Genomic DNA, 22,610 nt, shown 5'->3' with positions numbered 1-22,610 from the left:
GTACACTGACTGGTGTCTCTCAGTCCCCTCTCTCCCAGGGAGATATCTGTACACTGATTGGTGTCTCTCAGTCCCCTGTCTCGCAGGGAGATAACTGTACACTGACTGGTGTCTCTCAGTCCCCTCTCTCTCAGGGAGATATGTGTACACTGACTGGTGTCTCTCAGTCCCCTGTCTCTCAGGGAGATATCTGTACACTGACTGATGTCTCTCAGTCCCCTCTCTCCCAGGGAGATATCTGTACACTGACTGGTGTCTCTCAGTCCCCTCTCTCTGAGGGAGATATCTGTACACTGACTGGTGTCTCTCAGTCCTCTCTCCCTCAGGGAGATATCTGTACACTGACTGGTGTCTCTCAGCCCCCTGTCTCTCAGGGAGATAACTGTACGCTGACTGGTGTCTCTCAGTCCCCTCTCTCTCAGGGAGATATCTGTACACTGACTGGTGTCTCTCACACCCCTCTCTCTCAGGCAGATATCTGTACACTGACTGGTGTCGCTCAGTCCCCTGTCTCTCAGGGAGATATCTGTACACTGACTGGTGTCTCTCAGTCCCCTCTCTCCCAGGGACATATCTGTACACTGACTGGTGTCTCTCAGTCCCCTCTCTCTCAGGGAGATATCTGTACACGGACTGGTGTCTCTCAGTCCCCTCTCTCTCAGGGAGATATCTGTACACTGACTGATGTCTCTCAGTCCTCTCTCTCTCAGGGAGATATCTGTACACTGACTGGTGTCTCTCAGTCCCCTCTCTCTCAGGGAGATATCTGTACACTGACTGGTGTCTCTCAGTCCCCTCTTTCTCATGGAGATATCTGTACACTGACTGGTGTCTCTCAGTCCCCTCTCTCTCAGGGAGATATCTGTACACTGACTGGTGTCTCTCAGTCCTCTCTCTCTCAGGGAGATATCTGTACACTGACTGGTGTCTCTCAGTCCCCTGTCTCTCAGGGAGATATCTGTACACTGACTGGTGTCTCTCAGTCCCCTCTCTCTCAGGGAGATATCTGTACACTGACTGGTGTCTCTCAGTCCCTTGTCTCTCAGGGAGATATCTGTACACTGACTGGTGTCTCTCAGTCCCCTCTCTCTCAGGGAGATATCTGTACACTGACTGGTGTCTCTCAGTCCTCTCTCTCCCTCTCAGGGAGATATTTGTACACTGACTGGTGTCTCTCAGTCTCCTCTCTCTCAGGGGGATATCTGTACACTGACTGGTGTCTCTCAGTCCCCTCTCTCTCAGGGAGATATCTGTACACTGACTGGGGTCTCTCAGTCCCCTCTCTCTCAGAGAGATATCTGTACACTGACTGTTGTCTCTCAGTCCCCTCTCTCTCAGGGAGATATCTGTACACTGACTGGTGTCTCTCAGTCGCCTCTCTCTCTGGGGGATATCTGTACACTGACTGGTGTCTCTCAGTCCCCTCGCTCGCAGGGAGATATCTGTACACTGACTGGTGTCTCTCAATCCCCTCTCTCTCAGGGAGATATCTGTACACTGACTGGTGTCTCTCAGCCCCCTCTCTCTCTGGGAGATATCTGTACACTGACTGGTGTCTCTCAGTCCCTTGTCTCTCAGCGAGATATCTGTACACTGACTGGTGTCTCTCAGTCCCCTCTCTCTCAGGGAGATATCTGTACACTGACTGGTGTCTCTCAGTCCCCCCTCTCTCTCAGGGAGATATCTGTACACTGACTGGTGTCTCTCAGTCCCCTCTCTCCCAGGGAGATATCTGTACACTGATTGGTGTCTCTCAGTCCCCTGTCTCGCAGGGAGATAACTGTACACTGACTGGTGTCTCTCAGTCCCCTCTCTCTCAGGGAGATATGTGTACACTGACTGGTGTCTCTCAGTCCCCTGTCTCTCAGGGAGATATCTGTACACTGACTGGTGTCTCTCAGTCCCCTCTCTCTCAGGGAGATATCTGTACACTGACTGGTGTCTCTCAGTCCCCTCTCTCCCAGGGAGATATCTGTACACTGACTGGTGTCTCTCAGTCCCCTCTCTCTGAGGGAGATATCTGTACACTGACTGGTGTCTCTCAGTCCTCTCTCCCTCAGGGAGATATCTGTACACAGACTGGTGTCTCTCAGTCCCCTCTCTCTCAGGGAGATATCTGTACACTGACTGGTGTCTCTCACACCCCTCTCTCTCAGGGAGATATCTGTACACTGACTGGTGTCGCTCAGTCCCCTGTCTCTCAGGGAGATATCTGTACACTGACTGGTGTCTCTCAGTCCCCTCTCTCCCAGGGACATAGCTGTACACTGACTGGTGTCTCTCAGTCCCCTCTCTCTCAGGGAGATATCTGTACACGGACTGGTGTCTCTCAGTCCCCTCTCTCTCAGGGAGATATCTGTACACTGACTGATGTCTCTCAGTCCTCTCACTCTCTCATTGGGGGATATCTGTACACTGACTGGTGTCTCTCAGTCCCCTCTCTCCCAGGGACATATCTGTACACTGACTGGTGTCTCTCAGTCCCCTCTCTCTCAGGGAGATATCTGTACACGGACTGGTGTCTCTCAGTCCCCTCTCTCTCAGGGAGATATCTGTACACTGACTGATGTCTCTCAGTTCTCTCACTCTCTCATTGGGGGATATCTGTACACTGACTGGTGTCTCTCAGTCCCCTCTCTCAGGGAGTTATCTGTACACTGACTGGTGTCTCTCTGTCCCCTCTCTCTCAGGGAGATATCTGTCCACTGACTGGTGTCTCTCAGTCCCCTCTCTCTCAGGGAGATATCTGTACACTGACTGGTGTCTCTCAGTCCTCTCTCTCTCAGGGAGATATCTGTACACTGACTGGTGTCTCTCAGTCCCCTCTCTCTCAGGGAGATATCTGTACACTGACTGGTGTCTCTCAGTCCCCTGTCTCTCAGGGAGATATCTGTACACTGACTGGTGTCTCTCAGTCCCCTCTCTGCCAGGGAGATATCTGTACACTGACTGGTGTCTCTCAGTCCCCTCTCTCTCAGGGAGATATCTGTACACTGACTGGTGTCTCTCAGTCCTCTCTCCCTCAGGGAGATATCTGTACACTGACTGGTGTCTCTCAGCCCCCTGTCTCTCAGGGAGATAACTGTACACTGACTGGTGTCTCTCAGTCCGCTCTCTCTCAGGGAGATATCTGTACACTGACTGGTGTCTCTCAGTCCCCTGTCTCTCAGGGAGATATCTGTACACTGACTGGTGTCTCTCAGTCCCCTCTCTCTCAGGGAGATATCTGTACACTGACTGGTGTCGCTCAGTCCCCTGTCTCTCAGGGAGATATCTGTACACTGACTGGCGTCTCTCAGTCCCCTCTCTCTCAGGGAGATATCTGTACACTGACTGGTGTCTCTCAGTCCTCTCTCTCTCACGGAGATATCTGTACACTGACTGGTGTCTCTCAGTCCCCTCTCTCCCAGGGAGATATCTGTACACTGACTGGTGTCTCTCAGTCCCCTCTCTCTCAGGGAGATATCTGTACACTGACTGGTGTCTCTCAGTCCTCTCTCCCTCAGGGAGATATCTGTACACTGACTGGTGTCTCTCAGTCCCCTGTCTCTCAGGGAGATAACTGTACACTGACTGATGTCTCTCAGTCCTCTCTCTCAGGGAGATATCTGTACACTGACTGGTGTCTCTCAGTCATCTCTCTCTGAGGGAGATATCTGTACACTGACTGGTGTCTCTCAATCCCCTGTCTCTCAGGGTGATATCTGTACACTGACTGGTGTCTCTCGGTCCCCTCTCCCTCAGGGAGATATCTGTACACTGACTGGTGTCTCTCAGTCCCCTCTCCCTCAGGGAGATATGTGTGCACTGACTGGTGTCTCTCAGTCCCTTGTCTCTCAGGGAGATATCTGGACACTGACTGGTGTCTCTCAGTCCCCTCTCTCTCAGGGAGATATCTGTACACTGACTGGTGTCTCTCACACCCCTCTCTCTCAGGGAGATATCTGTACACTGACTTGTGTCTCCCAGTCCCCTCTCTCTCAGGGAGATATCTGTACACTTACTGGTGTCTCTCAGTCCCCTCTCTCTCAGGGAGATATCTGTACACTGACTGGTGTCTCTCAGTCCCTTGTCTCTCAGGGAGATATCTGTACACTGACTGGTGTCTCTCAGTCCCCTCTCTCTCAGGGAGATATCTGTACACTGACTGGTGTCTCTCAGTCCTCTCTCTCCCTCTCAGGGAGATATTTGTACACTGACTGGTGTCTCTCAGTCCCCTCTCTCTCAGGGAGATATCTGTACACTGACTGGTGTCTCTCAGTCTCCTCTCTCTCTGGGGGATATCTGTACACTGACTGGTGTCTCTCAGTCCCCTCTCTCTCAGGGAGATATCTGTACACTGACTGGTGTCTCTCAATCCCCTCTCTCTCAGGGAGATATCTGTACACTGACTGGTGTCTCTCAGTCCCCTCTCTCTCTGGGAGATATCTGTACACTGACTGGTGTCTCTCAGTCCCCTCTCTCTCAGGGAGATATCTGTACACTGACTGGTGTCTCTCAGTCCCTTGTCTCTCAGCGAGATATCTGTACACTGACTGGTGTCTCTCAGTCCCCTCTCTCTCAGGGAGATAACTGTACACTGACTGGTGTCTCTCAGTCCCCTCTCTCTCTCAGGGAGATATCTGTACACTGACTGGTGTCTCTCAGTCCCCTCTCTCCCAGGGAGATATCTGTACACTGACTGTTGTCTCTCAGTCCCCTCTCTCTCAGGGAGATATCTGTACACTGACTGGTGTCTCTCAGTCCCCTCTCTCTCAGGGAGATATCTGTACACTGACTGGTGTCTCTCACACCCCTCTCTCTCAGGGAGATATCTGTACACTGACGGGTGTCTCTCAGTCCCCTCTCTCTCAGGGAGATATCTGTACACTGACTTGTGTCTCTCAGTCCCCTCTCTCTCAGGGAGATATCTGTACACTGACTGGTGTCTCTCAGTTCCCTCTCTCTCAGGGGGATATCTGTACACTGACTGGTGTCTCTCAGTCCCCTCTCTCTCAGGGAGATATCTGTACACTGTCTGGTGTCTCTCAATCCCCTCTCTCTTAGGGAGATATCTGTACACTGACTGGTGTCTCTCAGTCCCCTCTCTCTGGGAGATATCTGTACACTGACTGGTGTCTCTCAGTCCCCTCTCTCTCAGGGAGATATCTGTACACTGACTGGTGTCTCTAAGTCCCTTGTCTCTCAGGGAAATATCTGTACACTGACTGGTGTCTCTCAGTCCCCTCTCTCTCAGGGAGATATCTGTACACTGACTGGTGTCTCTCAGTCCCCTCTCTCTCTCAGGGAGATATCTGTGCAATGACTGGTGTCTCTCAGTCCCCTCTCTCTCAGGGAGATATCTGTACACTGACTGGAGTCTCTCAGTCCCCTCTCTCTCAGGGAGATATCTGTGCACTGACTAGTGTCTCTCAGTCCCGTCTCTCCCAGGGAGATATCTGTACACTGACTGGTGTCTCTCAGTCCCCTCTCTCTCAGGGAAATATCTGTACACTGACTGGTGTCTCTCAGTCCCCTCTCTCTCAGGGAGATATCTGTACACTGACTGGTGTCTCTCAGTCCCTTGTCTCTCAGGGAGATATCTGTACACTGACTGGTGTCTCTCAGTCCTCTCTCTCTCAGGGAGATATCTGTACACTGACTGGTGTCTCTCAGTCCCCTCTCTCTCAGGGAGATATCTGTACACTGACTGGTGTCTCTCAGTCCCCTCTTTCTCATGGAGTTATCTGTACACTGACTGGTGTCTCTCAGTCCCCTCTCTCTCAGGGAGATATCTGTACACTGACTGGTGTCTCTCAGTCCTCTCTCTCTCAGGGAGATATCTGTACACTGACTGGTGTCTCTCAGTCCCCTGTCTCTCAGGGAGATATCTGTACACTGACTGGTGTCTCTCAGTCCCCTCTCTCTCAGGGAGATATCTGTACACTGACTGGTGTCTCTCAGTCCCTTGTCTCTCAGGGAGATATCTGTACACTGACTGGTGTCTCTCAGTCCCCTCTCTCTCAGGGAGATATCTGTACACTGACTGGTGTCTCTCAGTCCTCTCTCTCCCTCTCAGGGAGATATTTGTCCACTGACTGGTGTCTCTCAGTCTCCTCTCTCTCAGGGGGATATCTGTACACTGACTGGGGTCTCTCAGTCCCCTCTCTCTCAGGGAGATATCTGTACACTGACTGGTGTCTCTCAGTCCTCTCTCTCCCTCTCAGGGAGATATTTGTACACTGACTGGTGTCTCTCAGTCTCCTCTCTCTCAGGGGGATATCTGTACACTGACTGGGGTCTCTCAGTCCCCTCTCTCTCAGAGAGATATCTGTACACTGACTGGGGTCTCTCAGTCCCCTCTCTCTCAGAGAGATATCTGTACACTGACTGTTGTCTCTCAGTCCCCTCTCTCTCAGGGAGATATCTGTACACTGACTGGTGTCTCTCAGTCGCCTCTCTCTCTGGGGGATATCTGTACACTGACTGGTGTCTCTCAGTCCCCTCTCTCGCAGGGAGATATCTGTACACTGACTGGTGTCTCTCAATCCCCTCTCTCTCAGGGAGATATCTGTACACTGACTGGTGTCTCTCAGCCCCCTCTCTCTCTGGGAGATATCTGTACACTGACTGGTGTCTCTCAGTCCCTTGTCTCTCAGCGAGATATCTGGACACTGACTGGTGTCTCTCAGTCCCCTCTCTCTCAGGGAGATATCTGTACACTGACTGGTGTCTCTCAGTCCCCCCTCTCTCTCAGGGAGATATCTGTACACTGACTGGTGTCTCTCAGTCCCCTCTCTCCCAGGGAGATATCTGTACACTGATTGGTGTCTCTCAGTCCCCTGTCTCGCAGGGAGATAACTGTACACTGACTGGTGTCTCTCAGTCCCCTCTCTCTCAGGGAGATATGTGTACACTGACTGGTGTCTCTTAGTCCCCTGTCTCTCAGGGAGATATCTGTACACTGACTGGTGTCTCTCAGTCCCCTCTCTCTCAGGGAGATATCTGTACACTGACTGGTGTCTCTCAGTCCCCTCTCTCCCAGGGAGATATCTGTACACTGACTGGTGTCTCTCAGTCCCCTCTCTCTGAGGGAGATATCTGTACACTGACTGGTGTCTCTCAGTCCTCTCTCCCTCAGGGAGATATCTGTACACTGACTGGTGTCTCTCAGTCCCCTCTCTGTCAGGGAGATATCTGTACACTGACTGGTGTCTCTCAGCCCCCTGTCTCTCAGGGCGATAACTGTACGCTGACTGGTGTCTCTCAGTCCCCTCTCTCTCAGGGAGATATCTGTACACTGACTGGTGTCTCTCACACGCCTCTCTCTCAGGGAGATATCTGTACACTGACTGGTGTCGCTCAGTCCCCTGTCTCTCAGGGAGATATCTGTACACTGACTGGTGTCTCTCAGTCCCCTCTCTCCCAGGGACATATCTGTACACTGACTGGTGTCTCTCAGTCCCCTCTCTCTCTGGGAGATATCTGTACACTGACTGGTGTCTCTCAGTCCCCTCTCTCTCAGGGAGATATCTGTACACTGACTGGTGTCTCTAAGTCCCTTGTCTCTCAGGGAAATATCTGTACACTGACTGGTGTCTCTCAGTCCCCTCTCTCTCAGGGAGATATCTGTACACTGACTGGTGTCTCTCAGTCCCCTCTCTCTCTCAGGGAGATATCTGTGCAATGACTGGTGTCTCTCAGTCCCCTCTCTCTCAGGGAGATATCTGTACACTGACTGGAGTCTCTCAGTCCCCTCTCTCTCAGGGAGATATCTGTGCACTGACTAGTGTCTCTCAGTCCCGTCTCTCCCAGGGAGATATCTGTACACTGACTGGTGTCTCTCAGTCCCCTCTCTCTCAGGGAAATATCTGTACACTGACTGGTGTCTCTCAGTCCCCTCTCTCTCAGGGAGATATCTGTACACTGACTGGTGTCTCTCAGTCCCTTGTCTCTCAGGGAGATATCTGTACACTGACTGGTGTCTCTCAGTCCTCTCTCTCTCAGGGAGATATCTGTACACTGACTGGTGTCTCTCAGTCCCCTCTCTCTCAGGGAGATATCTGTACACTGACTGGTGTCTCTCAGTCCCCTCTTTCTCATGGAGTTATCTGTACACTGACTGGTGTCTCTCAGTCCCCTCTCTCTCAGGGAGATATCTGTACACTGACTGGTGTCTCTCAGTCCTCTCTCTCTCAGGGAGATATCTGTACACTGACTGGTGTCTCTCAGTCCCCTGTCTCTCAGGGAGATATCTGTACACTGACTGGTGTCTCTCAGTCCCCTCTCTCTCAGGGAGATATCTGTACACTGACTGGTGTCTCTCAGTCCCTTGTCTCTCAGGGAGATATCTGTACACTGACTGGTGTCTCTCAGCCCCCTCTCTCTCAGGGAGATATCTGTACACTGACTGGTGTCTCTCAGTCCTCTCTCTCCCTCTCAGGGAGATATTTGTCCACTGACTGGTGTCTCTCAGTCTCCTCTCTCTCAGGGGGATATCTGTACACTGACTGGGGTCTCTCAGTCCCCTCTCTCTCAGGGAGATATCTGTACACTGACTGATGTCTCTCAGTCCTCTCTCTCCCTCTCAGGGAGATATTTGTACACTGACTGGTGTCTCTCAGTCTCCTCTCTCTCAGGGGGATATCTGTACACTGACTGGGGTCTCTCAGTCCCCTCTCTCTCAGAGAGATATCTGTACACTGACTGGGGTCTCTCAGTCCCCTCTCTCTCAGAGAGATATCTGTACACTGACTGTTGTCTCTCAGTCCCCTCTCTCTCAGGGAGATATCTGTACACTGACTGGTGTCTCTCAGTCGCCTCTCTCTCTGGGGGATATCTGTACACTGACTGGTGTCTCTCAGTCCCCTCTCTCGCAGGGAGATATCTGTACACTGACTGGTGTCTCTCAATCCCCTCTCTCTCAGGGAGATATCTGTACACTGAATGGTGTCTCTCAGCCCCCTCTCTCTCTGGGAGATATCTGTACACTGACTGGTGTCTCTCAGTCCCTTGTCTCTCAGCGAGATATCTGTACACTGACTGGTGTCTCTCAGTCCCCTCTCTCTCAGGGAGATATCTGTACACTGACTGGTGTCTCTCAGTCCCCCCTCTCTCTCAGGGAGATATCTGTACACTGACTGGTGTCTCTCAGTCCCCTCTCTCCCAGGGAGATATCTGTACACTGATTGGTGTCTCTCAGTCCCCTGTCTCGCAGGGAGATAACTGTACACTGACTGGTGTCTCTCAGTCCCCTCTCTCTCAGGGAGATATGTGTACACTGACTGGTGTCTCTCAGTCCCCTGTCTCTCAGGGAGATATCTGTACACTGACTGGTGTCTCTCAGTCCCCTCTCTCTCAGGGAGATATCTGTACACTGACTGGTGTCTCTCAGTCCCCTCTCTCCCAGGGAGATATCTGTACACTGACTGGTGTCTCTCAGTCCCCTCTCTCTGAGGGAGATATCTGTACACTGACTGGTGTCTCTCAGTCCTCTCTCCCTCAGGGAGATATCTGTACACTGACTGGTGTCTCTCAGTCCCCTCTCTGTCAGGGAGATATCTGTACACTGACTGGTGTCTCTCAGCCCCCTGTCTCTCAGGGCGATAACTGTACGCTGACTGGTGTCTCTCAGTCCCCTCTCTCTCAGGGAGATATCTGTACACTGACTGGTGTCTCTCACACCCCTCTCTCTCAGGGAGATATCTGTACACTGACTGGTGTCGCTCAGTCCCCTGTCTCTCAGGGAGATATCTGTACACTGACTGGTGTCTCTCACACCCCTCTCTCTCAGGGAGATATCTGTACACTGACGGGTGTCTCTCAGTCCCCTCTCTCTCAGGGAGATATCTGTACACTGACTTGTGTCTCTCAGTCCCCTCTCTCTCAGGGAGATATCTGTACACTGACTGGTGTCTCTCAGTTCCCTCTCTCTCAGGGGGATATCTGTACACTGACTGGTGTCTCTCAGTCCCCTCTCTCACAGGGAGATATCTGTACACTGTCTGGTGTCTCTCAATCCCCTCTCTCTCAGGGAGATATCTGTACACTGACTGGTGTCTCTCAGTCCCCTCTCTCTCTGGGAGATATCTGTACACTGACTGGTGTCTCTCAGTCCCCTCTCTCTCAGGGAGATATCTGTACACTGACTGGTGTCTCTAAGTCCCTTGTCTCTCAGGGAAATATCTGTACACTGACTGGTGTCTCTCAGTCCCCTCTCTCTCAGGGACATATCTGTACACTGACTGGTGTCTCTCAGTCCCCTCTCTCTCTCAGGGAGATATCTGTGCAATGACTGGTGTCTCTCAGTCCCCTCTCTCTCAGGGAGATATCTGTACACTGACTGGAGTCTCTCAGTCCCCTCTCTCTCAGGGAGATATCTGTGCACTGACTAGTGTCTCTCAGTCCCGTCTCTCCCAGGGAGATATCTGTACACTGACTGGTGTCTCTCAGTCCCCTCTCTCTCAGGGAAATATCTGTACACTGACTGGTGTCTCTCAGTCCCCTCTCTCTCAGGGAGATATCTGTACACTGACTGGTGTCTCTCAGTCCCTTGTCTCTCAGGGAGATATCTGTACACTGACTGGTGTCTCTCAGTCCCTTGTCTCTCAGGGAGATATCTGTACACTGACTGGTGTCTCTCTGTCCCCTCTCTCTCAGGGAGGTATCAGTACACTGACTCGTGTCTCTCAGTCCCCTCTCTCTCAGGGAGATATCTGTACACTGACTGGTGTCTCTCAGTCTCCTCTCTCTCAGGGAGATATCTGTACACTGACTCGTGTCTCTCAGTCCCCTCTCTCTCAGGGAGATATCTGTACACTCACTGGTGTCTCTCAGGCCCCTCTCTCTCAGGGAGATATCTGTACACTAACTCGTGTCTCTCAGTCCCCTCTCTCTCAGGGAGATATCTGTACACTGACTGGTGTCTCTCAGTCCCCTCTCTCTCAGGGAGATATCTGTACACTAACTCGTGTCTCTCAGTCCCCTCTCTCTCAGGGAGATATCTGTACACTGACTGGTGTCTCTCAGGCCCCTCTCTCTCAGGGAGATATCTGTACGCTGACTGGTGTCTCTCAGTCCCCACTCTCTCAGGGAGATATCTGTACACTGACTGGTGTCTCTCAGTCCCCTCTCTCTCAGGGAGATATCTGTACACTGACTGGTGTCTCTCAGTCCCCTCTCTCTCAGGGAGATATCTGTACACTGACTGGTGTCTCTCAGTCCCCTCTCTCTCTCAGGGAGATATCTGTACACTGACTGGTGTCTCTCAGTCCCCTCTCTCCCAGGGAGATATCTGTACACTGACTGGTGTCTCTCAGTCCCCTCTCTCTCAGGGAGATATCTGTACACTGACTGGTGTCTCTCAGTCCCCTCTCTCTCAGGGAGATATCTGTACACTGACTGGTGTCTCTCACACCCCTCTCTCTCAGGGAGATATCTGTACACTGACTGGTGTCTCTCAGTCCCCACTCTCTCAGGGAGATATCTGTACACTGACTTGTGTCTCTCAGTCCCCTCTCTCTCAGGGAGATATCTGTACACTGACTGGTGTCTCTCAGTTCCCTCTCTCTCAGGGGGATATCTGTACACTGACTGGTGTCTCTAAGTCCCTTGTCTCTCAGGGAAATATCTGTACACTGACTGGTGTCTCTCAGTCCCCTCTCTCTCAGGGAGATATCTGTACACTGACTGGTGTCTCTCACACCCCTCTCTCTCAGGGAGATATCTGTACACTGACTGGTGTCTCTCAGTCCCCACTCTCTCAGGGAGATATCTGTACACTGACTTGTGTCTCTCAGTCCCCTCTCTCTCAGGGAGATATCTGTACACTGACTGGTGTCTCTCAGTTCCCTCTCTCTCAGGGGGATATCTGTGCACTGACTGGTGTCTCTCAGTCCCCTCTCTCTCAGGGAAATATCTGTACACTGACTGGTGTCTCTCAGTCCCCTCTCTCTCAGGGAAATATCTGTACACTGACTGGTGTCTCTCAGTCCCTCGTCTCTCAGGGAGATATCTGGACACTGACTGGTGTCTCTCAGTCCCCTCTCTCTCAGGGAGATATCTGTACACTGACTGGTGTCTCTCACACCCCTCTCTCTCAGGGAGATATCTGTACACTGACTTGTGTCTCCCAGTCCCCTCTCTCTCAGGGAGATATCTGTACACTGACTGGTGTCTCTCAGTCCCCTCTCTCTCAGGGAGATATCTGTACACTGACTGGTGTCTCTCAGTCCCTTGTCTCTCAGGGAGATATCTGTACACTGACTGGTGTCTCTCAGTCCCCTCTCTCTCAGGGAGATATCTGTACACTGACTGGTGTCTCTCAGTCCTCTCTCTCCCTCTCAGGGAGATATTTGTACACTGACTGGTGTCTCTCAGTCCCCTCTCTCTCAGGGAGATATCTGTAAACTGACTGGTGTCTCTCAGTCTCCTCTCTCTCTGGGGGATATCTGTACACTGACTGGTGTCTCTCAGTCCCCTCTCTCTCAGGGAGATATCTGTACACTGACTGGTGTCTCTCAATCCCCTCTCTCTCAGGGAGATACCTGTACACTGACTGGTGTCTCTCAGTCCCCTCTCTCTCTGGGAGATATCTGTACACTGACTGGTGTCTCTCAGTCCCCTCTCTCTCAGGGAGATATCTGTACACTGACTGGTGTCTCTCAGTCCCTTGTCTCTCAGCGAGATATCTGTACACTGACTGGTGTCTCTCAGTCCCCTCTCTCTCAGGGAGATATCTGTACACTGACTGGTGTCTCTCAGTCCCCTCTCTCTCTCAGGGAGATATCTGTACACTGACTGGTGTCTCTCAGTCCCCTCTCTCCCAGGGAGATATCTGTACACTGACTGGTGTCTCTCAGTCCCCTCTCTCTCAGTGAGATATCTGTACACTGACTGGTGTCTCTCAGTCCCCTCTCTCTCAGGGAGATATCTGTACACTGACTGGTGTCTCTCACACCCCTCTCTCTCAGGGAGATATCTGTACACTGACGGGTGTCTCTCAGTCCCCTCTCTCTCAGGGAGATATCTGTACACTGACTTGTGTCTCTCAGTGCCCTCTCTCCCAGGGAGATATCTGTACACTGACTGGTGTCTCTCAGTCCCCTCTCTCTCAGGGAGATATCTGTACACTGACTGGTGTCTCTCAGTCCCCTCTCTCTCAGGGAGATATCTGTACACTGACTGGTGTCTCTCACACCCCTCTCTCTCAGGGAGATATCTGTACACTGACGGGTGTCTCTCAGTCCCCTCTCTCTCAGGGAGATATCTGTACACTGACTTGTGTCTCTCAGTCCCCTCTCTCTCAGGGAGATATCTGTACACTGACTGGTGTCTCTCAGTTCCCTCTCTCTCAGGGGGATATCTGTACACTGACTGGTGTCTCTCAGTCCCCTCTCTCTCAGGGAGATATCTGTACACTGTCTGGTGTCTCTCAATCCCCTCTCTCTCAGGGAGATATCTGTACACTGACTGGTGTCTCTCAGTCCCCTCTCTCTCTGGGAGATATCTGTACACTGACTGGTGTCTCTCAGTCCCCTCTCTCTCAGGGAGATATCTGTACACTGACTGGTGTCTCTAAGTCCCTTGTCTCTCAGGGAAATATCTGTACACTGACTGGTGTCTCTCAGTCCCCTCTCTCTCAGGGAGATATCTGTACACTGACTGGTGTCTCTCAGTCCCCTCTCTCTCTCAGGGAGATATCTGTGCAATGACTGGTGTCTCTCAGTCCCCTCTCTCTCAGGGAGATATCTGTACACTGACTGGAGTCTCTCAGTCCCCTCTCTCTCAGGGAGATATCTGTGCACTGACTAGTGTCTCTCAGTCCCGTCTCTCCCAGGGAGATATCTGTACACTGACTGGTGTCTCTCAGTCCCCTCTCTCTCAGGGAAATATCTGTACACTGACTGGTGTCTCTCAGTCCCCTCTCTCTCAGGGAGATATCTGTACACTGACTGGTGTCTCTCAGTCCCTTGTCTCTCAGGGAGATATCTGTACACTGACTGGTGTCTCTCAGTCCCTTGTCTCTCAGGGAGATATCTGTACACTGACTGGTGTCTCTCTGTCCCCTCTCTCTCAGGGAGGTATCAGTACACTGACTCGTGTCTCTCAGTCCCCTCTCTCTCAGGGAGATATCTGTACACTGACTGGTGTCTCTCAGTCTCCTCTCTCTCAGGGAGATATCTGTACACTGACTCGTGTCTCTCAGTCCCCTCTCTCTCAGGGAGATATCTGTACACTCACTGGTGTCTCTCAGGCCCCTCTCTCTCAGGGAGATATCTGTACACTAACTCGTGTCTCTCAGTCCCCTCTCTCTCAGGGAGATATCTGTACACTGACTGGTGTCTCTCAGTCCCCTCTCTCTCAGGGAGATATTTGTACACTAACTCGTGTCTCTCAGTCCCCTCTCTCTCAGGGAGATATCTGTACACTGACTGGTGTCTCTCAGGCCCCTCTCTCTCAGGGAGATATCTGTACGCTGACTGGTGTCTCTCAGTCCCCACTCTCTCAGGGAGATATCTGTACACTGACTGGTGTCTCTCAGTCCCCTCTCTCTCAGGGAGATATCTGTACACTGACTGGTGTCTCTCAGTCCCCTCTCTCTCAGGGAGATATCTGTACACTGACTGGTGTCTCTCAGTCCCCTCTCTCTCTCAGGGAGATATCTGTACACTGACTGGTGTCTCTCAGTCCCCTCTCTCCCAGGGAGATATCTGTACACTGACTGGTGTCTCTCAGTCCCCTCTCTCTCAGGGAGGTATCTGTACACTGACTGGTGTCTCTCAGTCCCCTCTCTCTCAGGGAGATATCTGTACACTGACTGGTGTCTCTCACACCCCTCTCTCTCAGGGAGATATCTGTACACTGACTGGTGTCTCTCAGTCCCCACTCTCTCAGGGAGATATCTGTACACTGACTTGTGTCTCTCAGTCCCCTCTCTCTCAGGGAGATATCTGTACACTGACTGGTGTCTCTCAGTTCCCTCTCTCTCAGGGGGATATCTGTACACTGACTGGTGTCTCTCAGTCCCCTCTCTCTCAGGGAGATATCTGTACACTGACTGATGTCTCTCAATCCCCTCTCTCTCAGGGAGATATCTGTACACTGACTGGTGTCTCTCAGTCCCCTCTCTCTCTGGGAGATATCTGTACACTGACTGGTGTCTCTCAGTCCCCTCTCTCTCAGGGAGATATCTGTACACTGACTGGTGTCTCTAAGTCCCTTGTCTCTCAGGGAAATATCTGTACACTGACTGGTGTCTCTCAGTCCCCTCTCTCTCAGGGAGATATCTGTACACTGACTGGTGTCTCTCACACCCCTCTCTCTCAGGGAGATATCTGTACACTGACTGGTGTCTCTCAGTCCCCACTCTCTCAGGGAGATATCTGTACACTGACTTGTGTCTCTCAGTCCCCTCTCTCTCAGGGAGATATCTGTACACTGACTGGTGTCTCTCAGTTCCCTCTCTCTCAGGGGGATATCTGTGCACTGACTGGTGTCTCTCAGTCCCCTCTCTCTCAGGGAAATATCTGTACACTGACTGGTGTCTCTCAGTCCCCTCTCTCTCAGGGAAATATCTGTACACTGACTGGTGTCTCTCAGTCCCCTCTCTCTCAGGGAGATATCTGTACACTGACTGGTGTCTCTCAGTCCCTTGTCTCTCAGGGAGATATCTGTACACTGACTGGTGTCTCTCAGTCCCTTGTCTCTCAGGGAGATATCTGTACACTGACTGGTGTCTCTCTGTCCCCTCTCTCTCAGGGAGGTATCAGTACACTGACTGGTGTCTCTCAGTCCCCTCTCTCTCAGGGAGATATCTGTACACTGACTGGTGTCTCTCCGGCCCCTCTCTCTCAGGGAGATATCTGTACGCTGACTGGTGTCTCTCAGTCCCCACTCTCTCAGGGAGATATCTGTACACTGACTGGTGTCTCTCAGTCCCCTCTCTCTCAGGGAGATATCTGTACACTGACTGGTGTCTCTCAGTCCCCTCTCTCTCAGGGAGATATCTGTACACTGACTGGTGTCTCTCAGGCCCCTCTCTCTCAGGGAGATATCTGTACGCTGACTGGTGTCTCTCAGTCCCCACTCTCTCAGGGAGATATCTGTACACTGACTGGTGTCTCTCAGTCCCCTCTCTCTCAGGGAGATATCTGTACACTGACTGGTGTCTCTCAGTCCCCTCTCTCTCAGGGAGATATCTGTACACTGACTGGTGTCCCTCAGTCCCCTCTCTCTCAGGGAGATATCTGTACACTGACTGGTGTCTCTCAGTCTCCTCTCTCTCAGGGAGATATCTGTACACTGACTGGTGTCTCTCAGTCCCCTCTCTCTCAGGGAGATATCTGTACACTGACTGGTGTCTATCACACCCCTCTCTCTCAGGGAGATATCTGTACAGTGACTGGTGTCTCTCAGTCCCCACTCTCTCAGGGAGATATCTGTACACTGACTTGTGTCTCTCAGTCCCCTCTCTCTCAGGGAGATATCTGTACACTGACTGGTGTCTCTCAGTTCCCTCTCTCTCAGGGGGATATCTGTGCACTGACTGGTGTCTCTCAGTCCCCTCTCTCTCAGGGAAATATCTGTACACTGACTGGTGTCTCTCAGTCCCCTCTCTCTCAGGGAAATATCTGTACACTGACTGGTGTCTCTCAGTCCCCTCTCTCTCAGGGAGATATCTGTACACTGACTGGTGTCTCTCAGTCCCTTGTCTCTCAGGGAGATATCTGTACACTGACTGGTGTCTCTCAGTCCCTTGTCTCTCAGGGAGATATCTGTACACTGACTGGTGTCTCTCTGTCCCCTCTCTCTCAGGGAGGTATCAGTACACTGACTGGTGTCTCTCAGTCCCCTCTCTCTCAGGGAGATATCTGTACACTGACTGGTGTCTCTCCGGCCCCTCTCTCTCAGGGAGATATCTGTACGCTGACTGGTGTCTCTCAGTCCCCACTCTCTCAGGGAGATATCTGTACACTGACTGGTGTCTCTCAGTCCCCTCTCTCTCAGGGAGATATCTGTACACTGACTGGTGTCTCTCAGTCCCCTCTCTCTCAGGGAGATATCTGTACACTGACTGGTGTCTCTCAGGCCCCTCTCTCTCAGGGAGATATCTGTACGCTGACTGGTGTCTCTCAGTCCCCACTCTATCAGGGAGATATCTGTACACTGACTGGTGTCTCTCAGTCCCCTCTCTCTCAGGGAGATATCTGTACACTGACTGGTGTCTCTCAGTCCCCTCTCTCTCAGGGAGATATCTGTACACTGACTGGTGTCCCTCAGTCCCCTCTCTCTCAGGGAGATATCTGTACACTGACTGGTGTCTCTCAGTCTCCTCTCTCTCAGGGAGATATCTGTACACTGACTGGTGTCTCTCAGTCCCCTCTCTCTCAGGGAGATATCTGTACACTGACTGGTGTCTCTCAGTCCTCTCTCTCTCTCAGGGAGATATCTGTGCACTGGCTGGTGGCTCTCACTCTCCTCTCACTCCCAGGCAGATATCTGTACAATGACTGGTGTCTCTAAGTCCCCTCTCTCTCTCAGAGATATATCTGTACACTGACTGGTGCCTCTCAGTCCCCTCTCTCTCTCAGGGAGATATCTGTACACTGACTGGTGTCTCTCAGTCCCTCTCTCTCAGGGAGATATCTGTACACTGACTGGTGTCTCTCTGTCCCCACTCTCTCTCTCAGGGAGATATCTATACACTGACTGGTGTCTCTCAGTCCCCTCTCTCTCAGGGAGATATCTGTACACTGTCTGGTGTCTCTGTCCCCTCTCTCTCAGGGAGATATCTGTACACTGACTGGTGTCTCTCAGTCCCCTCTCTCTCTCTCAGGGAGATATCTGTTCACTGACTGGTGTCTCTCAGTCCCCTCTCTCTCAGGGAGATATCTGTACACTGACTGGTGTCTCTCTGTCCCCCTTCTCTGTGAACCAAATTCCCTAAAGTCATAAAGGACGCTCAATTACCAGGAATTCGATGCCAAAATATACTCCGGAATGCTTGCTGACGGGTCCTCGGTAACGGACTACACCCTGGGCCCGCTCCTCAGAGGAGGAGCTCATCCTGACGCGGACCCTCGCGCCGGGTGTCAGGCCCTCGGCCCAGGCCAGCCACGGCCTGTTGGCTGACAGAGCCAGCCTCTTCTCGGGGTCGCTCACCCCCTCCAGAAGCTCGAAGGCCGTCCGCTCCAGCCACCTCACCTCCCTCTCCTCCACCAGCAGGGCCTGGCCCGTGTCCAGGCCCCGCAGCCTCAGCGGAGCCTTCCTGCCTGCCGGGCGGCCTGATTCCTGGGCGGTCTCTGCCCCTGCCCCCGTCAGCAGGCTTCCCTTGGCCACTACTGACGAACCGGAATGCCAGTCGTTGATCAAGATGCAGAGGCGTCCTTCCGGTCTGGAACTCCCCATCGTAGCCTCCATCCTGAATGTGAGTGGGGGTGAGGGGCAGGGAGGGGAGGGCGTGAATTTGGAAGGCTGTGGAAAAAAAGAGAGAGAATTCATTTGAAAACAATGCCCCTGCTTTTAATTCCTTTCGTCTTTTTGTAATTTTCCCCATCCCTCCCTCCTTTCTTCCTCACCAGACCTACCCTGCCCCTCTTCCTTCATCCCCTCCGCCCCTACTCACAATTCCTCCTTCCTGCTGTGTTGCCGAGTGGGGGAGGGGAGGAAGATGGGATTTGCCCACGAGCACTTCGGCCTACAGGCCATGTTTGGCTCGTGAGGCCTATTGTCAGCCAGGATAGAGAGTCAACCCCACCGGGAAACATAGATTCTCGGCGCGGGAGTGCGACATGTTCAGGGACGTTCCTCCATCTCAATGCCGCATTCGAACCAATCTCTCCTCGTAGTGCACTCCTGCCAACCAAGTATCGGCCTAGTGAACCTCCGCTGCACTCCCTCTGTGGCAAGCAGTCCCTTTCTCAGGTAGGGAGGACCAAAACTGCACACAATACCTCAGGTGTGGTCTCACCAAGGCCCAGTGTAACTGCAGTAAGCCATCTCTACTTCTGAACTCAGCTCCTCGTGCAATGAAGGCCAACATACCATTTGCCTACCTCGCCGCTTGCCGAGCCGCTTCTACGTTGACTGGTGTACAAGGACAACCAGGCCCCTTGTACATCCACACTTACCAATATATCACCATTTAAATCAAACTCTTCCGTTCTGTTTTTCACACTGAAGTGTATAAATTCAGTTCGCCACATTGTACTGCATCTGCCACCTGTTTGCCCACTCACTCAACTTATCCAAGCCAGCTAGAAGCCTCTGTGCAACCTCCTCACAATTCCGCCCAGTTTTGGTGTTGTCAGCTAACTTGGGAATGTTACATTTGGTTCCCTCATTGAGGTAATTTATAAATATCGTAAACAGCTTGGGGCCCAGCACTGATTCAGGCGGGACCCCTCCCGCCAATGCATTTTGGAAGGTCTAATGCAGATAGGGAATATACAGTGAATGGTAGAACCCTCAAGAGTATTGACAGTCAGAGAGATCTAGGTGTACAGGTCCACAGGTCACTGAAAGGGGCAACACAGGTGGAGAAGGTAGTCAAGAAGGCATATGGCATGCTTGCCTTCATTGGCCGGGGCATTGAGTATAAGAATTGGCCAGTCATGTTGCAGCTGTATAGAACCTTAGTTAGGCCACACTTGGAGTATAGTGTTCAATTCTGGTCGCCACACTACCAGAAGGATGTGGAGGCTTTAGAGAGGGTGCAGAAGAGATTTACCAGAATGCTGCCTGGTATGGAGGGCATTAGCTATGAGGAGCGGTTGAATAAACTCTGTTTATTCTCACTGGAACGAAGGAGGTTGAGGGGCGACCTGGTAGAGGTCTACAACATTATGAGGGGCATCAGCACAGTGGCTGGCAGAGACTTTTTCCCCAGGTAGAGGGGTCAATTACTAGAGGGCATAGGTTTAAGGTGAGAGGGGCAAGGTTTAGAGTAGATGTACGAGGCAAGTTTTTTTACACAGAGGGTAGTGGGTGCCTGGAACTCGCTACCGGAGGAGGTAGTGGAAGCAGGGACGATAGGGACATTTAAGGGGCATCTTGACAAACATATGAATAGGATGGGAATAGAAGGATACGGACCCAGGAAGTGTAGCAGATTGTAGTTTAGTCGGGCAGTATGGTCGGCGCAGGCTTGGAGGGCCGAAGGGCCTGTTCCTGTGCTGTACATTTCTTTGTTCTTTGTTCTTTGCTTGCCACTCAGAAAATGACCCATTTATTCTCATTCTGTTTCCTTCGAGCCATAGAAACCCTGAAGTACAGAAAGAGGTAATTTGTCCCATCGAATCTGCACCAGCCCTCTGAAAGAGCACCCTTGCTCGGCCCATTCCCCAACCTATCCCTGTATCCCAATAACCCCACCTAACCTGCACAACTTTGGACACTAAGGGGCGATTTCATCATGGTCAATCCACCTAACCCGCGCATCTTTGGACTGCGGGAGGAAACCGGAGCACCCGGAGGAAACCCACACAGACACGGGGAGAACGTGCAGACTCCGCACAGACAGTGGCCCAGCGGGGAATCGAACCTGGGACCCTGGCGCTGTGAAGCAGCAGTGCTAACCACTGTGCCACCGTGCACCAGTTCTCGATCCACTCTAATACATAACCCTCTATCCCATGTGTTTTCATTCTGCCCTCTGATCAAAGGCCTTCTGAAAGTCCAAATACACCACATCCACAGGTTCGCCCTCATCTATTGTACCCGTAAGAGGCTGGTTCAGCTCAGTGGGCTAAATCACTGGCTTTGAAAGCAGACCAAGGCAGGCCAGCAGCACGGTTCAATTCCCGTACCAGCCTCCCCGAACAGGCGCCGGAATGTGGCGACTAGGGGCTTTTCACAGTAACTTCATTTGAAGCCTACTTGTGACAATAAGCGATTTTCATTTCATTTTTTTCATTTCATATCCACAAAGGACTCCAGTCAATAGAATTATGGGCAATGATGGGCGACAAATTCCTCTTTTAAACTCCAGTGATCACAGTAAGAAGTCTTACAACACCAGGTTAAAGTCCAACAGGTTTGTTTCGATGTCACTAGCTTTCGGAGCGCTGCTCCTTCCTCAGGTGAATGAAGAGGTCTGTCCAGAAACACATATATATAGACAAATTCAAAGATGCCACACAATGCTTGGAATGCGAGCATTAGCAGGTGATTAAATCTTTACAGATCCAGAGATGGGGTAACCCCAGGTTAAAGAGGTGTGAATTGTGTCAAGCCAGGACAGTTGGTAGGATTTCGCAGGCCAGATGGTGGGGGATGAATGTAATGCGACATGAATCCCAGGTCCCGGCGTGTCGCATTTCATTCATCCCCCACCATCTGGCCTGGACTTGCGAAATCCTGCAAATGCTCGCATTCTAAGCATTGTCCGGCATCTTTGAATTTGTCTATATATATGTTTCTGGAACAGACCTCTTCATTCACCTGAGGAAGGAGCAGCGCTCCGAAAGCTAGTGACATCGAAACAAACCGGTTGGACTTTAACCTGGTGTTGTAAGACTTCGTACTGTGCTCACCCCAGTCCAACGCCGCCATCTCCACGACAAAACTCCAGTGAGCACAAGATCGGTCTGTCCCAAGCTTCCTTCATAAGACAACCGCCCATTCCAGGTATTAGACAGGTAAACATTATCCGAACTCGCCCAAACACGGAAAACACACAAACATTCAAACGAGGGGGATTCCTGGAATACCTGACTGCAGGACCCATCCCCGCCAGTACACACACACACACACACACTACACACCCACACCACCCAACACTAACCCAGCGAGGGAGGGAGAGAGAGAGTTGACAGGAAACGTGGCGTTACCTGCTAGCTGACGGCGGGGGCTGAGGGGAGATCTCGTCGCGCACACTTTTCCCCTCGTTCTCCCTCCCCGCACAAAAGGGGACTCCTTCCCCTCTCGCCCGACAATGCGCGCCCCCCCCCCCTCCCCCCCCGCCCACAACACCAACCCACCCCTGCCGGCTTTCCCCTTCCTCTCGTTTTTTTCACCCACCCTCCCAATCAGGTCACCTCTCTCAAAGCGGTAGCCACCGGTTACACGATTAGGAAAGTTAAAGTCTTCTTTTAAACTTATATTGAGAAGGTAAGAGGGGGGGGGAGGCGTGACCCATGGAGCAACCAGGAAGAAGGCAGATCCCGCCCACAGTTTGGTCAGCAAGGGCTCCAATCAATGAGAAGTGGGGCGGGCCACCCACCGTAACCAATGGCAGAAGAGAAGGTGGGGCAACTCTATAGATCATTTTTCAGATGGAAATCCCCAACCGCTCGCACCACCCCTCCCCTAAGCCCCATGGGATGGGGAAATCCCTTAAAGGGGAAGGACGGTTGGTACCGGCCAAAAATAAAAAAGGACAAGCCCAGGGGAAGGCAGCCCACCTATCAACCAACATGCAATTTATTAACCCATGCACCAACCGTCTCTCAGACTTCTGAGCTGCATTTCCTGCTACGATGTACAATTGAATGAAGGGATTGCAGGTCAGGGAACAAGAGAGGGACTGTAGAGGTTAACAGATACCCGGGAGTGAGTTACAGACTGGAATCTAATCGAGGGGTTCGGGTGGTTTATATACAGAATAACAGATACCCGAGAGTGATTTACAG

The 22,610-nt window shown here is 52.0% G+C and overlaps 1 protein-coding gene across 1 annotated transcript in view; it reads right to left on the bottom strand.

Annotated features, from left to right (window-relative positions):
• The window catches only part of LOC140419822 (ubiquitin carboxyl-terminal hydrolase CYLD-like), a 234,610-nt gene extending 212,528 nt beyond the window's left edge, over positions 1–22,082 (bottom strand). Inside the window, exons 1-2 of the mRNA XM_072503845.1 lie at positions 22,000–22,082; positions 17,950–18,453 (exon numbers count right to left, since the gene is read on the bottom strand). Coding sequence (XP_072359946.1) covers positions 17,950–18,399 — 450 coding nt within the window. The 5' untranslated portion in view covers positions 18,400–18,453; positions 22,000–22,082. The remainder of the gene's footprint in view (positions 1–17,949; positions 18,454–21,999) is intronic.
• Positions 22,083–22,610: the final 528 nt, after the last annotated feature.

The sequence above is a fragment of the Scyliorhinus torazame genome, chromosome 5 (assembly GCF_047496885.1).
Source record: "Scyliorhinus torazame isolate Kashiwa2021f chromosome 5, sScyTor2.1, whole genome shotgun sequence".
In the NCBI taxonomy this organism is placed as follows: Eukaryota; Metazoa; Chordata; class Chondrichthyes; order Carcharhiniformes; family Scyliorhinidae; genus Scyliorhinus; species Scyliorhinus torazame.
The sequence above is the reverse complement of the archived record's forward strand: the minus strand, read 5'-3'. Positions and strand labels throughout refer to the sequence as shown.